Source organism: Salvia hispanica, chromosome 1 (genome assembly GCF_023119035.1).
Source record: "Salvia hispanica cultivar TCC Black 2014 chromosome 1, UniMelb_Shisp_WGS_1.0, whole genome shotgun sequence".
Taxonomy (NCBI): domain Eukaryota; kingdom Viridiplantae; phylum Streptophyta; class Magnoliopsida; order Lamiales; family Lamiaceae; genus Salvia; species Salvia hispanica.
This window is the reverse complement of record NC_062965.1, coordinates 24,298,753-24,309,065: the sequence shown is the minus strand read 5'-3', so window position 1 is coordinate 24,309,065 and position 10,313 is coordinate 24,298,753. Positions and strand designations below refer to the sequence as shown.

General features: G+C 38.4%; 2 protein-coding genes across 6 annotated transcripts; both read right to left on the bottom strand.

The window, feature by feature from the left end:
* Positions 1-4,247: 4,247 nt before the first annotated feature.
* Positions 4,248-5,759, bottom strand: LOC125191389. Its single transcript, XM_048088945.1, has one exon. It carries the CDS (start codon positions 5,757-5,759, stop codon positions 4,248-4,250), a length of 1,512 nt encoding a protein of 503 aa, XP_047944902.1.
* Positions 5,760-7,049: 1,290 nt separating this feature from the next.
* On the bottom strand, positions 7,050-10,307 carry LOC125203638 (putative disease resistance protein At1g59780). 5 transcript variants are annotated; one of them, XR_007173418.1, is made up of 4 exons: positions 9,354-10,307; positions 9,124-9,198; positions 7,320-9,017; positions 7,050-7,246 (listed from the first exon to the last, which is right to left on the bottom strand). XR_007173418.1 is itself a non-coding variant. In XM_048102039.1 (2 exons), the coding sequence occupies exon 1, from the start codon at positions 10,226-10,228 to the stop codon at positions 9,365-9,367; it is 864 nt and encodes a 287-aa protein (XP_047957996.1). In that variant the 5' UTR covers positions 10,229-10,307; the 3' UTR covers positions 9,058-9,205; positions 9,354-9,364. The 5 variants fall into 5 exon arrangements, 2 of the variants coding, with proteins under 2 accessions (XP_047957996.1, XP_047957989.1); XR_007173417.1 differs by having other exon boundaries at positions 7,050-7,237; XR_007173415.1 differs by lacking the exon at positions 7,050-7,246 and having other exon boundaries at positions 9,124-9,205.
* Positions 10,308-10,313: the final 6 nt, after the last annotated feature.

Genomic DNA, 10,313 nt, shown 5'->3' with positions numbered 1-10,313 from the left:
GTAACTTAATATAAATAAGAGAATAAAGGAGACAGAAATCATTCATTATTATTATTCATAATTTTCGTCCCCCTCTACCTAGAGGAGTTCGAATTTCTCTCATAATTGGAGAATGATTTCTTCTGTTTTCTTTATTCGAGTCCTAGTATTTTGATAAGATCAGCCCACCTGATATCGAGATACAGTTCGGGAACCAGAGAGAAGATCCGTGGTTTAGTATTGAAGATCATCACGTGGAGAAGCGCGCCATCATCGATTCTTTGGAGAATCAAATCGGTAACCCTAGAACAGTAGAATTCATGTTTTAGGATTTACTTTCTTTGAGCATGAATTATTTACGTTCTAGCATGCAATTATCCTGTTTAACATGTGAATTGATTAAGATGGTTCTGCTTTCATGTCGTCTTTTATCAGCGTCTTCGAGGAAATACTTCATTTCTTTGAGCTGCCTCTCGAGCTCCTTGACTTGGTTTCCCACACCAGCTAAAAACCTTCCCTCTTCCAATAGCTGACTCAACTTATTTTTAACACAAGTATACCCGCAAGTGTACGGGGCTAATGTAGCAAATAGTAAGAAAAGAGTATCGTATCCACAGAGACAATGAGTGCCAACCTAATTACCACGAACCAACCTCAACTACTATCTAGATAAATCGGATTTTTTGGGTTTTCTAAATCTATTTAAAAGCAAGGTAAAAACAATTAAAAACAAATAGAGAACTAAAGCAAATAGGAGAAAGCGGATGTAGATCAAGGATGAGAAGGTAGAATCCTACGGGATCGATAACAACTATCCTATGCTCAACTAACTTCCTAACTATGCCAACATAGGGTCTCAAGGGTTATTAAGCTATCACTAAGGTAAAACTATATCTTTTCTCAAAGCATATAATTTGTAGATTGCTACCTAGAACCGAAGTCTCATTCCTAGAACTAAGTCAACAACTCCTAATAGCTCCTAAGATACTTAGCTTCATTCAAAGGCTCAAATCTCTCGATTATATTAGCAAAGACGTCAATTTTTTCTCTTTCAAATTAAACTACTCACTTCTCAGTTCTTGTAGTAAAATCCACATGCATTTATAAGGTGATCAGTCAAATAAATGTATAAGCACAGAAGAAATCAAAATAACCACATGAGCCAAGGCATAGAAAAAGGAAATCAATTAAACATAAGAATCATTGTATCTCCCCCGTAGAACTCTACGAAGGATTTAGCTACTCATGTTCAACACAAAAGTCAAAGAAATATTCAAAAACATTGTTTGAACAAGAATAAAACTAAAAGTAGAAACTCCTAGAATTGGATTGGGCGGATTGGAGGCCTCGTCTTCAATCTTGCGATGAATACTCGTCCTCTGCTCGTTCTTCTCTTCTTCCTAGGTGAAAAAGTGGTATTTTTGGGGTAGGAGGCGTGTAAGTTGTTGTAGGAGGCGTCCCATGCACATTAGGTTAAATAGGGCTCGAAATTTCCTTGTTTGGATCTGTCGGCCGAACCTGGCGGGTCGCCAGGTTCGTTGTACGGTTGGCGCCAGCTGCTCTCGGCAATTCTGGGCGAAGGACCTGGCGAGTCGCCAGGTTGGTATTGATGCGAAGCTGGCGAGTCGCCAGCCTCGTGCTGCAATTTCGTCCGTTTTCCACCTTTCGCCATTTAAGCTCATTTTCGACCCTTTTTCTACACATTCTTCACAAAATGGTCAAAATACCAATAACATAGAGAAGTAGCTATAAACCATGTCTCAAAATACACAATATACGATCAAATTCAAGTAAAACTACCCTCTAAACTCATGTAAAATCCAAGTGAATCAACTCCCCCAAACTTAAACAATTGCAAGTCCTCGAGCAATGAAGAAAAAGAACTAGAAGAAACTTGGATTCAAAAGAGTTTTAGACATCATCATCGTCTCAAATAATACGGAATAAAGGAGCATATCACAATACAAATTCCATTAAGTTAAGCCGTCGAATGCACTTTTACTACTAACTTGTATATCACCTTGGATTCATGCTTCACTTGGGATATATATATGTGTGTATAATCACCTCACTCAAAGTGTATAAGATATAAAGTAACACTCAAATCAATCAAAAATGCATGGTTTACCATAGGCTTGCTCAATATCTAACCTCTCCTCTACTTCGTGTGACAATAAAGCTAGAGTCCGAAAGGTCTTTTGTTTAGGTTGTAATGTAGGCTCTTTGGTAAGGTGAGGTAATATTTGGCTAAAGTGACTCAATTCCCAATAAGATAAATATCCCAAGAAATCACAACAACAACTTTTAACTTCAACCATTCGCCAAAACACTTTTCCACAATAACTAGACTTTGTCTAATTTCTTCACAACTTCCAAAGACCTTGAATTATTCTCTATATACTAAATTTTTTTTTTCTTTCTTTTCCTTTCTCTTTTTTTTTTTTTTTTTTTCTAAGTACAACCAATTTCCAACTTGATAAGCTAAACACGACCAATTTCTTTCAACAACTAAACTCTCCAAATTCTTCTTTTCATAACTCAACAATTCTAGAGTCTAGGATTCCCAACCCCTTTGATTAGCTTGACAAAAGAAAAGGCAATAGGCTCAAACTTGGCTATCAAGGGTATTATTACATAATAAGGTTAGTGTTTAGGTAAAAATGAGGCTAACAACAATAGCCTAACATCTTCCCCTATCTTTAAGGTCACTATGTAGACTCAAGAAGACAAGGAGCAAGTTCTAGAAACACATACACCATTGATGATAAATCACACATGAAAGAATTAAAAGCTCAAGTCTCACTGGGCAAATAGCATGAATCAAGGCAAACAAGCAATTCGTTACTTATGCATCCTATTACTCAAACTCTCAAGTCAATGGTCAAGTGATAGCTCAAAGTGGAAGGTTCTTTTATCATAGACGACTAGTCTTCACCCAAATTACTACCAATTTTTTTTCAATTCAATTTCAAAACCCAACCAATCAAAGTAAGCATTCAAAGAGTTCTAACAAAATAATTCTATCATAAAACAAAATAAAGTAACAAAAGCAATAAGATACGTACCTCGTTAGTGTCCCTATCCACCATATCATCCCCCCAAACTTATTCAAAGCTAAGCAAAGAATAGGTTTGAAAAGTTGGTGGAGAAGGGAGACATACATGGTAAGAAAGCAACAAAAAAAACACACCAAAAATAAAATGAAACGATAAAATTAAGAGTTACCTACTAGGGGTTACCTCCCCTACAGTGCCTTTGGTTATCGTTGTTGGCTCGACGTCCTCCATGAGCTGCATCATGTCACGCCATAAATGGTGGTGTTGGATTTTCTATCAATCTTGGAAGCATATGATCTAGCCAATCTCTTCTTCCACCAAGTAGTTTTCAAAGCTCCATCATAAATTTTGGTTTCCACTTTGGGTGAATTTTCAGCTTTTGTTTTCTTCTCCTTCACTTTAGGATTTGATGCAGTCTCTTCTTTAGAAATTGATCCACCACATGAACCAAACATCCACCGTGGCAATGAAAAATCCCCCAATGCGGACTCAATTGCTTGTGTCTTTTGGACCTTCACAACATGCACAGCTTTGCACTCCATCTTCATAACAAGTTCCTCATCTTCACGACTCTTCATAGCATTATAGATAGACAAAATGTGTCGTTTGTTTCCCATACGAAGAGTGAGCTCTCCCTTTGCTATATCTATCAATGCTTTTCCCGTTGCTAGGAATGGGCGCCCTAGGATAAGCGGCACATTCATGTCTTCCTCCATATCTAACACTACAAAATCGACGGGAAATATGAAGTCATGTACCTTCACCAGAACATCCTCAACAATTCCTTTAGGATAGGTGACTGATCTATCTGCCATCTGCAGTGTGATTGTAGTCGGCTTGAGAGTGTCGATCTTCATCTTTTTGAAAAATGATAATGGCATCAAATTTATGCTCGCCCCCAGATCACACAGTGCCTTTGTCTGTCTGTCATTTCCAATAACGCATGAGATATTGAAACTCCCAGGATCTTTAAGCTTGGCAGGTAGCTTCTTTTGAATTATCGCACTACAATTTTCAAATATGTTTACCGTCTCATAATCAATCCACTTCTTCTTCTTGGAGAGCACATCTTTTAGGAACTTCGCATACGTAGGCATCTCTTGCAGAGCTTCCACCAATGGTATATTAATGTGCACCTTCCTAAAAATATCGAGAAATTTGGAGAATTGCTCATCCAACTTCTTCTTCTTCACCGCAAATGGGAAGGGCACTCTAACTGTCGTAGGAATGGAGGGAGGGGGCAGCTTTTCTGGCACTTGCGTCTTTCTTGGTCTGAATGTCCACCTTATTCTTTCCCTTGGAATTCTCTTCTGCTCTGACATCTTCCTCTGGAGTACTCTTCTTTTCCTCTACAGGCATGGAAGGTCCTTCATAGCTTTTACCACCTCTCAAGTGTATGGCCTTGCAATCTTTGGGATTGTTTATGGTCTGTGCTGGAAATTGCCCTGGCTGATGTTGGACACCTACAGCTTGAGAAATTTTACTAATCTGAGTATCAATGCTCTTCATGTGTACATTCAAGCTTTGCACGTCATTCTCAACTTTTCCCAGCCTTTGATTAGTAATCTCCATATACTTGTCAGTTTTCTCCATGTACTTGGTAGTCTGAATCATGAATGCTGCCAAGATATCTTCTGTAGTAGGCTTCTTCTGCTCATCGACCATTCCATTAGCTACTGTGAATCCCGGTGGTGGTTGTAAAACATTGTTAGGATTCCCATAGGAGAGATTGGGATGCACCTTGTTACCATAGTGGTTATAGTTACCACCCCCTTGGTTGGGGCGATAGTTGTTGAAGTTCATGTTGTTCCCTCCTTGGTGCACATAGTTCACATCATCAACTCTTCCTTGCAGTTCTGGTTCAGGCTGTCTCATCTCCATGATCCCCAATTGAGTGGTCAACAGATCTAGCTGCTTCGACATTTTGTCTATTCTATCATCTTCTATAACAGAGGACACCCTGTATGACTTGTTTCTTTCATTATTCCATCCTTCATCAGTGGAAGCTACTCTCTCAATCACTTGCATGGCATCATTCTCTCCTAATTGAAGGAGTGCTCCTCCTGCGCTCCAATTCAGTTCACGCATTGCATCTGGAGTACACCCCCTATAAAAAGTTACGACTTGGTGTCCCGGACTTGGACCATGTTTGGGGCATCTTTTCAGCAGTGTCTTGAATCTAGCCCATGCTTCTCGGATTGTCTCATGAGGCTTCATCTGGAACTGAATTATCTCTGCTTGCCTCTTTAGAACTTCACTGGGTGGGAAATACTTCTCCAAAAATAAGTCTACCATGGCATCCCACGTTTTAACAGATCCTGACCCCATGCTGTCGTACCAGTCTCTAGCATCATCTCTCAAGGAAAATGGGAATAGCCTTAGTCTGATTTGTTCATCTCTCACCCCATTAAGTTTCACCGTGTTACTGATCTGAATAAACTTAGTAAGATGCTTGTTGGGATCTTCATTGGTCTTCCCCGCAAAAGCATTAGCCTCAGCCATATTTAGCAATCCTGGTTTGAGCTCAAAATGATTGGCATCAATCCCATCGTTTCCAATTGGTGGGTCCTCTACCTCTCTGTAAGCGTACATGTTTTGCACTGGCACTGTGGCTTGTTGTTCCTCTTTTTCTTTCAGCTGTTTCACCACATCTGCAAGTTGTAATTGGAGTTGTTGGACTACCGGATCTGGATGTGGTACATTGTTCTCTTCGTTGTCCGCCATTGTTACTGCAACAGGAGCAGGCGGTTCTCCCTTAAGAGGCGAAAGTGATCGCCTTTGGTTGAGCCTTCTCTGAGCGTTTCTCCTTCGGTTGGATGCTTCGATCTTAGGATCGAATAACTCTAATGGTTGCCCCTTAGAGTGAGTGAGCATACAACCTGAAAAGAAAAACACAAAAGTGAGAATAACTCAAAAAGAAAAAAAAGAAAAATAAAGCAAGTAAATCTAGATTAGTAATCTTAATTTTTATCACGATATTAGGCTATAGTAACACAAATTGTCCCCGGCAACGGCGCCAAAAACTTGACTCAACTTATTTTTAACACAAGTATACCCGCAAGTGTACGGGGCTAATGTAGCAAATAGTAAGCAAAGAGTATCGTATCCACAGAGACAATGAGTGCCAACCTAATTACCACGAACCAACCTCAACTACTATCTAGATGAATCGGATTTTTGGGTTTTCTAAATCTATTTAAAAGCAAGGTAAAAACAATTAAAAACAAATAGAGAACTAAAGCAAATAGGAGAAAGCGGATGTAGATCAAGGATGAGAAGGTAGAATCCTACGGGATCGATAACAACTATCCTATGCTCAACTAACTTCCTAACTATGCCAACAAAGGGTCTCAAGGGTTATTAAGCTATCACTAAGGTAAAACTATATCTTTTCTCAAAGCATATAATTTGTAGATTGCTACCTAGAACCGAAGTCTCATTCCTAGAACTAAGGCAACAACTCCTAATAGCTCCTAAGATACTTAGCTTCATTCAAAGGCTCAAATCTCTCGATTATATTAGCAAAGACGTCAATTTTTTCTCTTTCAAATTAAACTACTCACTTCTCAGTTCTTGTAGTAAAATCCACATGCATTTATAAGGTGATCAGTCAAATAAATGTATAAGCACAGAAGAAATCAAAATAACCACATGAGCCAAGGCATAGAAAAAGGAAATCAATTAAACATAAGAATCATTGTATCTCCCCCGTAGAACTCTACGAAGGATTTAGCTACTCATGTTCAACACAAAAGTCAAAGAAATATTCAAAAACATTGTTTGAACAAGAATAAAACTAAAAGTATAAACTCCTAGAATTGGATTGGGCGGATTGGAGGCCTCGTCTTCAATCTTGTGATGAATACTCGTCCTCTGCTCGTTCTTCTCTTCTTCCTAGGTGAAAAAGTGGTATTTTTGGGGTAGGAGGCGTGTAAGTTGTTGTAGGAGGCGTCCCATGCACATTAGGTTAAATAGGGCTCGAAATTTCCTTGTTTGGATACTGTCGGCCCGAACCTGGCGGGTCACCAGGTTCGTTGTACGGTGAAGCTGGCGAGTCGCCAGCTGCTCTCGGCAATTCTGGGCGAAGGACCTGGCGAGTCGCCAGGTTGGTATTGATGCGAAGCTGGCGAGTCGCCAGCCTCGTGCTGCAATTTCGTCCGTTTTCCACCTTTCGCCATTTAAGCTCATTTTCGACCCTTTTTCTACACATTCTTCACAAAATGGTCAAAATACCAATAACATAGAGAAGTAGCTATAAACCATGTCTCAAAATACACAATATACCATGTATGTCTCCCTAATTGGTGGAGTGAGTTGCAATCTGTCAAAATGCAGGAATATTTGCGGACGAACTGCCTGAGACCTCTTCTCCTTGAAAAAACTTGATAAGCTGCGTGTCTTTCAATGGCGGATTCGGATCTGTAGACGAGATCTCTGATCTCGGCGATCCAATGGGAGATGGTTCTGCTTTCATGTCGTCTTTTATCAGCGTCTTCGAGGAAATACTTCATTTCTTTGAGCTGCCTCTCGAGCTCCTTGACTTGGTTTCCCACACCAGCTAAAAACCTCCCCTCTTCCAATAGCAAATCACGGATAGTTTCAAGAGCAATTGACACCACTGCTTCTGCCATTGCAACAATTCCAAGCTTTGATTGTTTGGTCAACGCTCAGATGTGAAAAAAAGAAGGAACGAAAGAAGCATGTTAAGAAGAGACTGTTAAGGCAATTTAAACATACTGCTAAATTGCATTGGTTAGTTGAAACTACTAAAACTGAAAGTGACATGATTTCCAGCTACCATTATCACAGATTAAAAAAGCAAATTTAATTAGCATGTCATAATTGGCTTGCTCAATTTGTCTACAAGTAGACATTTTTAATTATCCATTTGTTAGCAGGTCATTATTGGCTACAAATTTACTTATTATCCATTTGTTAGCAGGTCATTAGTGGCTTGCTTAACTTGTCAATTAGTACACACTTTCTTATTATCCATTTTTTAGCAGGTAATTAGTGGCTTGTTTACTTGTTACACATTTTCTTATTATCGATTTGTTAACATGTCATTAGTGGCTTGCTTAATTTGTCAGTAGACACATGTTCTTCTTTTCCATTTTGTTTGATACATGTCAGTAGACAACTTTTCTTTCAATTTTCTATTGAATATTATTAGAGTTGGAGTTCATTTTCAGAATTAGAATCAAACGGCTCAAGGCTGTATATTAATCATAAGTAATTCAGGCTGTTGGATATATGAATCTTGCATCACATAGCAAGTCTAAGCCACACCCATATAGTAAACAATACAAAATCCTCAAACTACTATCTAAAGATCACAAGTAGCAAGAAAAACGAGACCCCGTGAAGCAAAATAAAAAATAAACTAAAGTCACTAAGATTGAATATGACTCTATTAACTAGCCAAGAGAATTTAGTTGCATGAGATCGAGTTGTCGAGACATAGTCATATATGATCATTCAAGCTTGATTTAAGGCACTTTAAACATACTAGCTTGCATTGGTTATTTGAAACTACTGAAACTGAAAGTGACATGCTTTCCAGCTACCATTGTCACTGATTAAACATACAAAATTAATTAGCATGTCATTACTGGCTAGCTCAATTTGTCTACTAGTAGACATATTGGTTAGTTGAAACTACTGAAACTGAAAGTAACATGATTTCCAGCTACCATTGCCACAGATCAAACATACAAATTAATTAGCATGTTAATATTGGTTTGCTCAATTTGTCCACTAGTAGAATACAAAATTAATTAGCATGTCAATATTGGCTTGCTCAATTTGTCTACTAGTAGATAATTTTGTTGAGTACAAGCCTATCCCACATGAGGTATTTGAAGAAAGTTGAAAGGTGTATATATATAAATAATTAATTACTTATACACAAAAACATAAGATGGAACACTCAGAGAAATGCAACAACAAGAGTGAGGAAGCTTGACGGTACAAAAATTTAACCTGCAACAAAAAGAAAAGTAAAATAAAAGGCGATACAATCTTACGAAGAGTTGAGGTTTATTAAGAGAAAGATAGAATGTTTTCTTTATGCACCAAAAGACCTTACCAAGGAATATACCCTTTAGAGAAGGTAAAATGTTTTCTTTAAGCACCAAAAGTGAGTGACGATCAGTTATTCAACCTGTAAACTAGCAATGAGTTCTCCGTTAATTGTTATGAATACTGCTGAATGAAAATAAAAACATAATGACAGGATTAGAGTTTAACAAACCATCAAATCGATGCAATTGAAAACACATCAAAACTGAAGAAAGAAAAATGTGAGAAATGAGACACCTGGGTGAAGACTAGTCCTTGATACGAATTGAAGGGACATGGGAGACTTTGTGGAAATCCTGTCCTGATGGTGATACCCTTTCTCTCAATTTCGGCATTTGTTTAATTACAAGAGTCTGAAGGGTAGAAATGCCGCTCAACCCCTCTGGAAGCATCTCCAGACAAGAACAGTCTCCGATGGTTAATTTAGAGAGAAAGGGCATGGCTCCTGCCTCCACTCTCCACTCCCTCAATTTTGGTAAACTTTTCAATTTTAGCCTCTCGAGGCAGAGAAAACTGTTTGCTGGACACGTCATCTCCTCCCCAACAAATGATTCCCAATATAATCGCAAACATATTAAGCAAGGAAGCTTTCCCAGTATCCCCATTGGATCATCTTCAATCTCGGATCCAAACAAATCCAAAAACCTAAGTTTTGAACTCATCAAGTCACTCCCACACTCTGCTAGCACCTTCCCTAACTTCCCTAACTTAGAACTAATCCACAAAATATGAAGATTGGGACATGTCAAAGCCTTCTCCAGCATTTTCTCTGTTGTTAAGTCGCACCTGTCTTCAATATAAAGTTTACAAGCTACTATCTTGTTCCAGTTCATAATGGCATTCATGATAGCTGACAAGGTTCCATTATCATGTATTCTTGCTGCAAAACGTAGGAGATTTTTCATTTTGTGAAGACTTTTAAATTCATGAAATCTACTATCTAAGTTTTGTAGAGTCTCTAGCTCATCTACTCCCTCATGCAATCTTATTCGATAATTTCCAACCTTTTCATTTCCATAGTCTGGGAAAATCAAGTGTTTTAATTGCAACATCTCCTTAAAAACATTTGGAACTTCAACATTCCTCGAGTATTCTAAATCAAGGATATCCATGTATACCAAATTCCTAATGGAAGACGGTAGCTTATCAAGTTCACATTGTTGTAAACACAAACGTCTGAGGTGAACAAGATTAGTG

Excerpts from the sequence above, each read along its gene's own strand:
- LOC125191389 (XM_048088945.1), bottom strand. The coding sequence starts at position 5,759 with ATGGCGGACAACGAAGAGAACAATGTACCACATCCAGATCCGGTAGTC.
- LOC125203638 (XM_048102039.1), bottom strand. The coding sequence starts at position 10,228 with ATGGATATCCTTGATTTAGAATACTCGAGGAATGTTGAAGTTCCAAAT.